Source organism: Phyllostomus hastatus, unplaced genomic scaffold (genome assembly GCF_019186645.2).
Source record: "Phyllostomus hastatus isolate PE091 unplaced genomic scaffold, TTU_PhHast_1.1 phas_scaffold_93, whole genome shotgun sequence".
NCBI classification, from domain to species: Eukaryota; Metazoa; Chordata; class Mammalia; order Chiroptera; family Phyllostomidae; genus Phyllostomus; species Phyllostomus hastatus.
In genome coordinates, this window is record NW_025334042.1 from 10,220,427 (window position 1) to 10,234,492 (window position 14,066).

General features: G+C 37.8%; 1 protein-coding gene across 5 annotated transcripts in view; it reads right to left on the reverse strand.

Moving 5' to 3' along the window:
- The window catches only part of TBK1 (TANK binding kinase 1), a 53,164-nt gene that overhangs the window by 6,719 nt on the left and 32,379 nt on the right, over positions 1-14,066 (reverse strand). For all 5 annotated transcript variants that reach the window (XM_045829777.1, XM_045829773.1, XM_045829774.1 and 2 more), the window contains 4 exons: positions 13,568-13,659; positions 9,252-9,353; positions 8,403-8,481; positions 78-199 (listed from right to left, as the gene is read on the reverse strand). In XM_045829777.1, coding sequence (XP_045685733.1) covers positions 78-199; positions 8,403-8,481; positions 9,252-9,353; positions 13,568-13,659 — 395 coding nt within the window. The remainder of the gene's footprint in view (positions 1-77; positions 200-8,402; positions 8,482-9,251; positions 9,354-13,567; positions 13,660-14,066) is intronic.

The following is a 14,066-nucleotide window of genomic DNA, read 5'->3' on the forward strand; positions in this document are numbered from 1 at the left end:
CAAATAAATTAACTCAGTCAATGTGAAAAAGGACATTTAACAACAGAGCATAAACTACCAATGAAGTTATAACCTACTGTCTGTCTTGTGGATGAGTGCCTTCTTGATGGGCCCACGTGTCCGACAACAGCCCGCCTGGAGACAATTTGCTTTCGATATCCTGAAGGCTGGTTTCTATTGTTCCCTGAGAACTGGAGAGCTAAATAAAACCAATGAGTTCAGGTCCAGACTACCAAAATCACAGTGCCAATGGAGTCTGAAGTCTGAATCCCATTTCTTTTACAGATTACTTCAAATCAAAGTCAGAATAATTATTTTTATCTTTAAATGCAACAACAGTTTCTTAGGTTGTTTTTCACCATGAGCATGGTATGATAATATAAGACTAACTAGTATTAATACATTTTAAAAACATTTCTCACATTAAATATCCTTTTAAAAAAACATACAATATACTTTTAATCATTCAATTAAGGGTCTGTTTCTTTATCTGTAAAATAGGGTTAACACTGTATCTCATAGAGTTGTAAAAAATCAAGTAGGACAACAACCAGCATAGTCCCAAGGATAAAATACAGGTAGCCAAGGCTGCTGTTTATGTCGGGAGGCCAGAAAAAAGGTAATTCCTATTAAAAACAGAAAGTGAAAATATCCTGTTCATTTTAAACTTAGTAAATGTATCATTTATTTGCCACAGAACCAAGCATTTGTAAACCTTTTTTAAGAAGGATAAAGGCTAGACTTAAAGAATAAAGATACTAAAATATTTTAGGGGTTCTGATACATATTATTGCTTTTCAAATACAGTTTTAAGTGGGGGCTTACATTGCCACGAGCAAGAAACGTGTCTTTTTTACTACACTCATGTCAGCACTGTACTGGCAGCTTCAGCCTCACATGGGAACTTGTTACAAATGCACACTTTGGGGCCCCATATGTTGAATCATAAACTCTGACTAAGCCTTGCTAACTGGAAAGATAAAAATAGTACTTTACTGCTATTATAATAGAATTTTCTTTTTAAATCCTCACCCAGGACATTTTTTCATTGCTTTTAGAGAAAAAAGAAGGTAGAAAGGAAGGGAGAGAAACAATGATGTAAGAGAGAAACATCAACTAGTTGTCTTTTCTATGCGCCCAGACTGGGGACTGTATGTACATGGACTGGACATGGGATGGTACCTGCAACCTAGGTATGTGCCCTGACCGGGGGGAACTGATTCCATAACCTTTTGGTTATGGTACAATGCTACAATGAACTGAGCCACAATGGCCAGGGCACCTTTAATAATATGCGTAAAAAGAGACGACTGAAAACAGTGGCTGTCAAACATTAGCAGCAATCCAGCCTTCTGGAGGGTATGTTAAAACATGGATTTCTGGGGCTTCCAGTCAAGATGACAGCATAGGCAAACACAGTTCTTGCATCCTCCCACAACCATATCAAACTTACAACAAAACTACAGAACAATCATCTTTCAGAACAGCCTGAAATCTAACTGAACAGAAGGACTATAACTAAAAATTAAAGAAGCCACATCAAGACTGGTTGAGAGGCAGAGGTGCAGAACAGGCTGGTCCCACTGCCACATGTGGCAGGTAAAAATCAGGAAGGAGGTGATATAGATTAATTCTGGTCAAGATGGAAGAGTGGACAGAAACCCTTCACTTCCTCGCACAACCAAAGAGGGTAACAACCAATCTAAAATCAATAAACAACCAGAAGTGCCAGAAAATCAAACTGCATGTAACTCCGACAACCAAGAAATTAAAGAAAAAGTCAACTGGAACAACCAGACTGGTAAGAACCCACAGCAAGGCAGCAGACTGCATAGGCGGGGCTGGCTGAAGGCAAAACTGATACTCAAAGCTGACTGGACTTCGGGTGGTCGCCAAGGTGGAAGAAACTCCCGGTCTCATGCGTGAGTTGAAAAGTGCGCTAGAGACCAGCAGGAGAGCTGCATTGTTCCCTCTCTGGACCCTCCCACACAGACAGCACAGCAAAGAGGGTCCTCCCCCAATACCTAAGGCCCTGCCCCCTTACAGCTTAACAGGTGCACCAAGACAAAGAAATATGGCCCAAATGAAAGAATAGAGCCAAACTTCAGAAAGAGAGCTAAGCAACGAGGAGATAACCAACCTATCTGATGGAGAATTTAAAGCCCCGGTAATCAAAATGCTCACAGAACTGACCAGGCTTGGTCAAAAAATGAAAAACAAAAAAACAAAAAACAAAACAAATAAAAGATACCCAAAAATGAAATAAAGCAAAATATTCAGGGAACCAACAGTAACAGGAAGGAAACCAGGACTCAAAGCAGTGATTTGTAACAAAAGGAAGAAATTAACACCCAATTAGAACAGAACGAAGAAACAAGAATTCAAATAAGTGAAGAGAAACTTTGGAACCTCTGGGACAGCCTGAAACGTTCCAATATCCTAATTATAGGGGTGCCAGAAGGAGAAGAACGACAGCAAGAAACTGAAAACTTATTTGAACAAATAATGAAGGAAAACTTCCCCAATCTGGCGAAAAAAAAATAGCCTTCCAGGAAGTCCATAAAGCCCAGAGAGTCCCAAAGAAGTTGGACCCAAAGAGGAACTCACCAAGTCACATTATCATTAAGTTACCCAAGATTAAAGATAAAGAGAGAATCCTAAAAAGAGCCAGAGGAAAGGAGGGAGTTACCTACAAAGGAGTTCTCATAAGGCTATCAGTTGATTTCTCAAAAGAAACCTTGCAGGCAAGAAGGGGCTGGAAAGACGTATTCCAAATCATGAAAGGCAAGGACCTACATCCAAGATTACCCTATCCAGCAAAGCTATCATTTAGAATGAAAGGGCAGATAAAGTGCTTTCCAGATAAAATCAAGTTAAAGGAGTTCATCATCACCAAGCCATTATTATATGAAATGTGAAAGGGACTTAACTAAGAAAAAGAAGATAAAAAATATGAACAGTAAAATGACAACAAACTCACAACTATCAACAAATGAACCTAAAAAAATAAAAACAACGAAAACAAAAACTAAGCAACAACTGGAAGAGTAACAGAATCAGAGAAGTGGACATCACATGGAGGGATTTCAGTGGGGAGGGGGATGGGAGGAATAGGTATAGGGAAGACGAAGCATAATTGGTAGGCATAAAATAGATGAGGAGAGATCAAAAATGGTATAGGAAACAGAGAACTCAAACTTATATATATATAACCCATGGACATGAACTAAGGGACGGGGAATGCTGGAGGGCTGGGGGGTGCAGAGCAGAGGGGAGATAAAGGGGGGAAAACTGGGAAAACTATAAGCATAATCAATAAAAAATACTTTAAAAAATCAGGAAGGATACCTTGGCTGCAGTGGTTCCCCCTGAAGAGTGATGGGTCCCAGACCCACATTAGGCCACCCAGCCCAGTGCCAAGAAGAGAAGTTCCCACAACTGGCTGTAAATTCCAATGTGGATTGTGACCAAGCGACATAGAGGGCTCTTGGAGTCCCAGGTAGTTCCTCTTAAAGGGCCCATGGATGTATTCAGACTCAGTTTCTGTGAGCTCCAGAGCTGGGGAAGCAGCTGGAAAGGCACCAGGGACAGATGGGGAGGAAATGAATTGTCCTGCATCAAGATGAGAGCTGGAGGGGCAGCTTTTTCCCCAGACAGAAGTGCTGGCAGAAGCCATTATTTCTTGTCTGAGCCCTCCCACCACAGAGCTAGCAGGCAGGTGCCATATCTGAGTTCCCACCAACCTAGCTCTCACATGGTTCACCCTACACTGGAGATCCCCTGAGTTGCCCTGCCTAACTTGCAGGCTCACCCAACCTATTTCCACTGGTTTTGTCATTCAAATGGCCTGTCTTGGCTTATGCTTCAGAGTTTCCTAAAACCTCTCAAACAAGCAGCAGTCAGCCTTGGTTCACAGCTTGGTCTCTCCTGGGCAACTCTAAGCCCAGCACAAGTAGCAGCCATCTGCAGATGGCTCTGTAGCTCAAGAGGGCTTGCCCTGGGCAGAACACAGGTGGCAGTTGATCTTGGCCTGTACCTCTTGGGAGGCCCTGGAGCGATTGTACCTGTTGGATAGCTTCAGACCACATCGAAGCACCACCCAACCACTTCCACAAGTGACACACTCAAGGGGTGGACTCAGTAGGCACCAAGGCCCTGCTAAAGCCCTGCTCTGTGGAGTATACTCCTGTACAGCTCATCCTTCACAGTGGTCACAGCCAGTGCTGGCAGCCAACTGGTCTAAGGATAAATACCTCCCACTGATGTACCAGCAGCAATCAAGGTTCAACTACAACATGAGGGTGTACACAGCCCATGTGGTGGGAAGGCTTAGGTGGACTGCCCAGCTGGAGTGAACAGAAAGGCTGTGCCACTGGACCCTGCAGGACACCTACTACAGAGGCCGGTCTATCAAGCCTGGGAGACGTAGTAGCTCTACCAAACATATAGAAATAAACACAGGGAAGCTGTCAAAATGAGGAGATAAAGAAACATGGCCCAAATGAAAGAACAGATCAAAACTCCAGAAAAAGAACTAAACAAAATGGAGATAAGCAATCTATCAGATGCAGAGTTCAAAACACTGGTTATAAAGATGCTTAATAAACTTAGGGGAAAGAACAGATGAACTTAGGGAGAACTTCAACAAAGAGATATAAACATAAAAATGGAACTACCATACACAAAGAAACAAAGAATACATTACTGGAAATCAACAGTGGAATAGGTGAAACAGGGGATAAAATCAGAGATTTGGAAAATAAGGAAGCAGAAAACACCCCCAATCAAGACAGGATAAAGAAAAAAGAATAAGAACAGGCATGAGGATAATATAAGTAGCCTTTGGGATAACTTCATCATGTGTCATCAAGTGTCATCATGGGGATGCCAGAAAGACAGAGAGCAGGAATCGAAAACCTAGGTGAAAAAAAAAAAAAAGACAGAAAACGTCCCTAACCTGGTGAAGGAAATAGACATGTAAGTCCAGAAAGCACAGAGAGTCCCAAACAAGATGTACATAAAGAGGACAACATCCCCTGGCTGGCATAGCTCACTGGATTGAGCGTGGGCTGCGAACCAAAGTGTCGCAGGTTCGATTCCCAGCCAGGGTACATGTCTGGGTTGCAGGCCATAACCCCCAGCAACCGCACATTGATGTTTCTTTCTATCTCCCTCCCTTCCCTCTCTAAGAATAAATAAATAAAATCTTAAAAAAAAAAAAAAAAGAGGACAACATCAAGACACATCATAATTAAAATGCCACAGGTTAAAGATAAAGAGAGGATCTTAAAAAGAAGCAAGAGAAAAGCAGACAGTTACATAACCAAGGAGCTCCCATAAGATTGTCAGCTGATTTCTCAACAGAAACATTGCAGGCCAGAAGGGATGGGCAAGAAATATTCAAGGTGATGAAAAGCAAGGACCTACAACCAAGATTACTTTACCCAGCAAAGCTATCATTTAGAATTGAAGGACATATAAAGAGCTTCCCAGATGAGAAAAAAACTAAAGGAGTCCAGTATAGATGGAATGTTAAAGGATCTTCTTTAAGAAGAAAAAAAGACAAAACATATAATAATAAAATGCTAATAAATACCTACCAACAATTGAATTTAAAAAACAAAATAAACGGCCCTGGTTGGCGTGGCTCAGTGGTTTGAGCTCCAGTCTGTGAAGCAAAGGGTCTGTGGTACAATTCCCAGTCAGGGCACATGCCTGGGATGCAGGCCAAGACCCACTGTAGGGTGTGCAAGAGACAATCACACATTGATGTTTCTCTCCTTCTTTTTCTCCCTTCCCTCCCACCTAAAAATAAATAAGTAAAATCTTAAAAAAAAATAAAGAACAAAATAAATGAACAAACAAAACAGAAACAGACTCATAGATACAATGAACATTTTGATGGTTGCCAGGTGGGAAGGGGTTTGGATAGATGGATGAAAAAGGTGAAGGGACTAAAAAGTGAAAATTGGGCTCTGATTGATGTGACTCAGCGGATTGTGCATTGTCCTGCAAACCAAAAGGTCACTGCTTTGATTACCCGTCAGGGCACATGCCTGGGTTGCCAAGTTCCCAATTTCGGGCATATGGGAGGCAACTGATCCATGTTTCTCTTGTATGTTGTTGTTTCTCTCCCTCTCTTTTTCCCACCCTTCCAGTCTCTTTAAAAATAAGCAAGTACAATAATAAAAAAAAAAGAGCATAAATTGGTACTTAGAGAACAGTCATGGGGATGTAAAGTACAAGATAGGGAATACAGTCTGATGTATGGTGTTAGACTGGTATGAGGTGTATTAGAATGATCACTTAGCAAGTTATATCATGTCTAATCACTAGGGTATACACCTGAAACTAATAGGATATTGTATATCAACTGTAACTGAAAAATAAAAAATTACTGAAAGTAAAAAAACCAACAAACAGATTTCTGAGCCCTACCATCCGAGTTTCTGATTCAACAGGTGGGACCCCAAAATGTGTTTCTAACAAGTTCCTATGTGAGGCTGAGGCTTCTGGTCCAGGAGCTACTCTTAGGACCCCTGCTGCAGGACACTGACAGACCTTTTAATAATCATTTTTGGGTGGGGAGCATGTTTGTTATTATTTCTACATATAAACTTTATTAAAATTTTTTTTACAGTAGAAAAATATTTTAAGGTCTCCATTGGGAGAGGAACCATAATACCTAAACAGGTTATGAGGAAAATAATGCAATCTAGTGAAAAGTAATTGAAGTCAAAGCCCTGATTTCATAGGACTTGGTGACCTTAGGCAATTTAATCATCCACGCTTCAATTCTCAAAGAAAATCTGTATCTTCACAAAAATGCCATAAAAATGAGAAACACTGGACTCCATAAGAAGAAACATAAAATTTCAATTCAGAGTGCTCAAATGACAGCAGTGCAGGAAATGTGTTCATTATGACTGAGAGCTAGTACATAAAGTTCTAAGACAAAAGTGGAAAAATAATAGAAAACATGATATAACTGCTTATATTTAAATACAAACAAATATTGGGCAAGACTATTTGTTTCTCTTTTACTTGCTTTATTCTATATCAACATTTAAAAACTTTTAAATCATGACATCTAGTAAGAAATTCACTTTATTTTAACCCAGTATCATCTATATGTGTATATATAACTGAATGGAAAGTTTCATGGAACAGCAATTTCCTTATTTTATGTGACCCACTCTGACATTTTGTATTTCATTTCATTTAAAAATATTGCTGATTGCCCTGGCTGGCATAGCTCAGTGGATTGAGTGTGGGCTGAGAATCAAATGTCGCAGGTTCAATTCCCAGTCAGGCCACATACCTGGGTTGCAGGCCACGGCCCCCAGCAACCGCACATTCATGTTTCTCTCTCTCTCTTTCTCCCTCCCTTCCCTCTCTAAAAATAAATAAATAAAATCTTAAAAATAAATAAAAACATTGCTGATTGCAGTGCACTAAACTTTGTAACCTACTAGTTGTTCATGACTCATATTTTGAAAACCACTGTTCTAGATCTAAAACTGAAGGAGAAAAACATCTGTAAATCAGCCTAAGCCCTGGCTGGTGTGGCTCAGTGGACTGAGTGCCAGCCTGTGAACCAAAGGATCGCCAGTTCGATTCCCAGTCAGGGCACATGCTTGGGCTGCAGATCAGGTCCCCAGTAGGGGGTGAGCGGGAGGCAACCACACATTGATATTTTTCTCCCTTCCCCTCTGTCTAAAAGTAAATAAAACTTAAAAAAAAAAAAAAAAGAATACTTCAAATGCTAAGAGCTTGCCAGAGTGAGATAAGCAGGGTAAGAAACTACACATTTTAAAGAAAAAGAAAACAAGGATACAAAGAAATAAAGGCCCTGCTTAAGTCAATAAGCAGGAACAGCTAGGTAAATGGGGGGGGGGGGGGAGATTCAGAAACTACTTTAAATGCTACTATAATTTTTAGCAGAGTAGAGACTTTTGTCCTAATTTCTTTTTTCAGTTATAGAATGATTCACTGCCCTGACAAACACATATCTTCCTTTCCTTACCTTTTATTTTATAAAATATCTGATATCTGCCTAATTTGCATCTAATTCTAAGTAAGTTTAAGCACTCTGTATATTAAATTACATTATGAACTTGCTTTACTTGACACAGCAGCAACAAGAGCATTATGGATTTTAAAGAGACACACGGAGAAAGGGAGAGAGAAATGGGTTTAAAATAAAGCAAAGCAGGCATTTGGAAACATAATAAAGAGTTGCATGGCAGTAAGGGTATTTAAATATTGTAAACAGTTCCTAAAAACAGGAAAAGGCTATTTTTTCTTTGGAGATCTTTAGGTATATCATCTTTCCAGGAAGGTTTAGATGTAATCTTGCCAGAAAGGAAATAGATTATGAGCCTAATTTTATAAACACTTACTCTCAACAATTTGGTGTGTATGTCTGAAATTTCATCTACCTCTGCTGCTTCTAGGTTGATTTTCATCAATTTTTCATATCTGCATGAAAAACAAGTATGAAAAAATTAAATGAGTATAGGGAATACATAGATTTAAAAAGATGTTTTATAAACTATATTTGAGTTTTTATTATCATAATCATTTAAGAATAAAATACTGAAAGCAAAGTCTACAAAGAAATAGATTTCAAGAAAACTTGGTATCTTTGTAAAGATGGTATTTTATATACTTCTACTTATATTAGCAGGTTAGGAGATAAAATATAAAAGACAACTTAATTTCAAATAGTCTTTTATGGCAGAGTAATAGTCAAAATGTTAGAATTCAGAATTAACAGTGATCAATAGTAAATTCTGACTTTATTTATTTTTCCTATGCAGAAGTAGTACAGCCTAGAAAGAGGCAGTTAAAAATACTCAGTTTCAGAAGATATTCTCAGGGATAAGCATTTAATAAGCAAAGCAAACTTGAAGTAATCCCAAAATTCTAAAAATACTACCAAAATACAGTTCTAGAATACTTCTTTGTACTTCCTTTGTTGATTATAGGTTTTTTATCTCCCTGTTCAGATTGTCTGTTTTGCAAGGTAAAAAGTGAGATGTTTCTATCTCAGATTACCTTCTTCTTTGCAAAGGAAAACGATGGTTATTTTTTTGACTTTGTGAAGAAGTAACTTAAACTAAGGTTGTGTCTTAATACAAGCACTTGCATAGCATGCTATATTTGTCAAGGATAACTAAATAAATGAACAGAAATGTAACGATATTTAACATTTTAAATATTACTGGTTAAAGAAGGAATCTACTTACGCTTTCACAATTTTTTCAATGTTTCTGAGGCAGAAATCCAATGTGATCACAACTTCTGTCTTTTTATGAACTGCTTGCTTATAATCATCTTTAGCTAATTCTCTAAAAAAAACCACAATAATATTCATTAGTTTATCTAAGGAATTAGTTGTTTTGTCTACCACTAATCACACTATTACTGTTCAAATTTCGTATTTATTTATTTTTAGAGAGGGGGGGAAGGGGGGAGAGAAAGAAAGGGAGAGAAACATTAATGTGTGGTAGCCTCTCATACGCCCCCAACTGGGGACCTGGCCCATAGCCCAGGCATGTGCCCTGACTGGGAATTGAACCAGCAGCCCTTTGGTTTGCAGGTCAGCACTCAATCCACTGAGCCACAACAGCCAGGGCCTATTGTTCCACTTTCTTAACAGTCCTAATATATTATGAAAGCCAATTTACTTCTTATTAATAAAAGCATCTCTGTGAACCTTATACCTATTGAGGACATAAACCATTACTACACATTAGGTTAACAATTTAGAAATCTGAAGCATTAATAGTATATTTAAAAAAAGTTGATCTACATTTATACAAATAAGCTGAATAGATTTACATTTTCTACCGTCAGAATTTTTACTACTCATAGTAGACTCTGTCTGATTTTTACTTTGAATCAATATGATCTCTGAAGAAGCAGGATGACATAGAAAATAATATAATTGAAGGGCTTTTGGTTTACATCAAGAGTCAATAAACTAAGATCTGATGCTTGTTTTTGCTAAGAATGATATTTACATTTTTAAAGGTTGTAAAAACAAAATAAAAACAAAAAGATGAGTTGTGGCCAAGATGAAGGTGCAGGTAGACATGTTTGACCTACTCACACAACCGAAAGAAGGAATCAATCAATTTAAAAACAAAAAACAACCAAAACTGCCAGGAAATCAAACTGTACAAAAGTCTGACAACCAAGGAGTTAAAGAAGAAACATTCATCCAGACTGATTCATTGAGACAAAGAAATGTGGAAGAACAGATCAAAACTCCAGAAACAGAACTAAGCAGCAAGGAGACAGGCAACCTACCAGATGCGGAGTTCAAAACACTATAATCCGGATGCTCACAGAAATGATTTGGTACAGCTACAAAGTAAAGGAAGAAGTGAAGGCTGTACAAAGTGAAATAAAGAAAAACATACAAGGAACCAAGAGTGAAGGAATGAAAACTGAAACTGAAACTAATGATTTGGAACAGAAAGAAGAAATAAACATTCAACCAAAACAGAATGAAGAAACAAGAATTAAAAAAAAATGAAGAGAGGCTTAGGAACCTCTGGGACAACTTTAAATGTTCCAACATCTGAATCATAGGGGTGTCAGAAGGAGAAGAGGAAGAAAAGCAAGAAATTGAAGTTATTTGAACAAATAATGAAGGAAAAGTTCAATCTGTCGAAGGAAATAGACATAAGTCCAGGAAGCTCAAAGAGTCCCAAACAATTTGGACTCAAGGAGGAACACACCAAGACACATCATAATTAAATCACCCAAGATTAAAGAGGAGAGAATCTTAAAAGCAGCAAGGGAAAAAGAGTTACCTACGAAGGAGTTCTCATAAGACTATCAGCTGATTTCTGAAAAGAAACCTTGCAGGCAAGAAGGGGCTGGAAAGAAGTATTCAAAGCCATGAAAAGCAAGGACCTACATCCAAGATTACCCTATCCAGCAAAGCTATCATTCAGAATGGATGGGCAGATAAAGTGCTTCCCAGATAAGATCAAGTTAAAGGAGTTCATCATCACCAAGCCCTTATTATATGAAATGATAAAGGGACTTAATTAAGAAAAAGAAGATAAAAAATATCAACAGTAAAATGACAACAAACAACCATCAACAACTGAACCTAAAAACAAACAAACATACAAACCCCAAAACCCAACCCAACCCCTGCCCCCCATGCCCGCCACACTAAGCAAACAACTAGGACAGGAACAGAATAACAGAAATGGAGATCATGTGGAAGGTGATCTCAGCAGGGAGGGAGTATGAGGAGAATTAAGGATCAGGTACAGGGAATAAGAAGCATAAATGGTAGGTACAAAATAGACAGGAAGAAATTAAGAATAGTATAGGAAATGGAGAAGCCAAAGAACTTATATGTATGACCCATGGACATGAATTAAGCAGGGGGAATGCTGGAGGGAATGGGGGTACTGGGTGGAGGAGAATAAAGGGGCAAAAAAGAATGGGACCTGTAATAGCATAATAAAATATACTTGCAAAACAAACAAACAAAAACAGAAAGAGACCTTAAGTGGCCCACAAAGTCTAAAATATTTACTAATTGAAAAAAAAGTTTACTGACAGTGGTCTACATTAAAAACTGTTTTCTTGTGACTTAATAAGCTGAAACCTAGTAAGGAAAAGGGATAAAAGGCTCATGGAGTAGTAGTAACTGAGGCAGATAAAAATAGTAAGAGAAAACAGGAGTGAAAATAAATGGAATCAACACTTAGATTTCTCCAGAAGGTATTTAATAAAAATGAAGAGGCTTCCTAATAGAAAGAGAAAAGCAGAGGCTTACAAACTAGATATGTGAACACATAAAAAATATTATAAGTATACATTTATGGGTTTACATAAAGGTGAGAAGAGGAAAAAAGCCATTTATTTTTCTCCTTAGATGCAGCAGCAGAACAAGAATGATGATGTGCATCCCACACCTGGTAGCTCAGTTGGTTAGAATGTCATCCTGATAGGCCAAGGTTGAGAGTTCAATCTCCCATCAGGGCATATACAGGAATCAACCAATGAATACATTTAAATGAAATGACAAATCAATATTTCTCTCTCTCTCTCTAAAAGTCAATTATAAAATAATGACATGCTTTATACATGTTTTTGCAAGAATGAAAGGATAGACTTGAGGAGGGTACACAGAAACTGTCACAAGCATTAAAGCCAAAGAGCATTATGAGCCCAGAGACCACGCGGCTGGTACTCTGGATTTATGGTACTCTTGAATGCAAAAGCTTCAAATGATGTTGTATAGAACTTAGAGGCATGATTCTTTTTTTTTTTTAATGAAACCATGTGGTTTTTTTAAAAAAATTTTTTAACATAGCTTTTTAAAAAGATTTTATTTATTTCTTTTTAGAGAGGGAATGGAGGGAGAAAGAGAGGGAGAGAAACATCAATGTGCAGTTGCTGTGGGCTGCAACCCAGGCATGTACCCTGACTGGGAATTGAACCTGCGATGCTTTGGTTCGCAGCCCGAGCTCAATCCATTGACCTACGCCAGCCAGGGCAGAGGCATGATTCTTAAATGAGACCATTTACTCTCCCTTTCTAGACATGGAAAGATGGTATCTACAAATCATGAAAGGCTAAAGAAGGGTCAAATCCTATTCATTTTCAAAACATTTCTTGGGGCCACTTTCAGGAACAGCATATTGAACTAGATGATCAATATTCTAACCTAGAGTAACTATATTAAGAACTTAGTTAAAAAATGAGCTTTTAAATTGCTGTCAAGGTCAGTGTATACTCATACTGTATGCTTCCATTTACATGAAATCTCTAGACTAAGGCAACTCTATAGCAACAGAAAGTATATTAGTGGTTGCCTAGGGATAGGATGTTAGAACAAAAATGTGGAATGACTGCTAATGGGTGTAGGGTTTCTTTTTGAGATTATAAATATTCTAAAATTAGTGGTGATGGCTGCACAACTCTGAATTGTGCTAACAAATCACTGAATTACACATTTTTTAAATGGCTGAATTTTATAGTATGTGAATATCTCAATGCTATTTTTTAAAATTTTATTTTATTGTTCATGCTATTACAGTTGTCCCTGTTTTATTCTCCCTTTGCCTCCCTTTACCCGGTCCCACCCAATAATGTTTTGTTTTTTTTTAAAGCTGAATGTATATTTCATTTAGGGAAAAAGGTGAACAGTGGACGAGGATTCTAAGAACATAAACCCCAGAAAGAAGTACAGGTGGTACTGGATTACAACAATGACAAAGCCGTCCAAGACAGTGAAATGAGAGCCAGGGTAAGGTCCTTGGAAAAGGAATTCATTTGCCATCACAATGTGCAGTGTGGTATAAGTTTTGAAATTCAGATATTATCATTCTGTCTCACAAGGTTATTGTAGGAACCAAATGAAAAACATAGCTGCTGTATGTTTTATAAACTAAATGTGAAACAAAATATTATCATAAAAATCAAGCACGTGACCCTACCTAGTCTAAAGAGATGATGGCGTGGTTATCAGTTATTTATAGTGAGGTCTATGTGAAGATCTGTTTTCAAATTTCTATCTATTACTTACATCAACCATCGCATCCCCTTTCGCATTAATTCCTGATAAAGCAGCAAGGTACTGGCAATTCTACAGGCGTAACACACAACTCCTGTTATTGCCTAAGAAAGAAATGTAAAATGTCATTATCTGGTACTAATTATGGTAGAAATTAAGGAAAACATTTACATAAAACATTTTAATCTTACATATTTTTATCAGGTTAACTAATAGCACAACTACCAATTTCTAAAAGCTGAGGACAGATAAAACTGCAATAAACATTTCATCTTTAACATGATAATGTTAAACATGCACTGCCTCAATAAAGAAAGTTTTATGAGTTCAAAAAAGGATATAAAGTCAAAAAGAACGAACGTAAAATACTTTGCAATGGATAATGACTTATGTGAATAATGTCCTAAAACATATGAGCACATATAAAGACACAATACATTTCATTGCTTCCACTACTGGATAGGATAATTTTAATTCAGATGTTTACATAGTAATTTACTTAAATACTAAC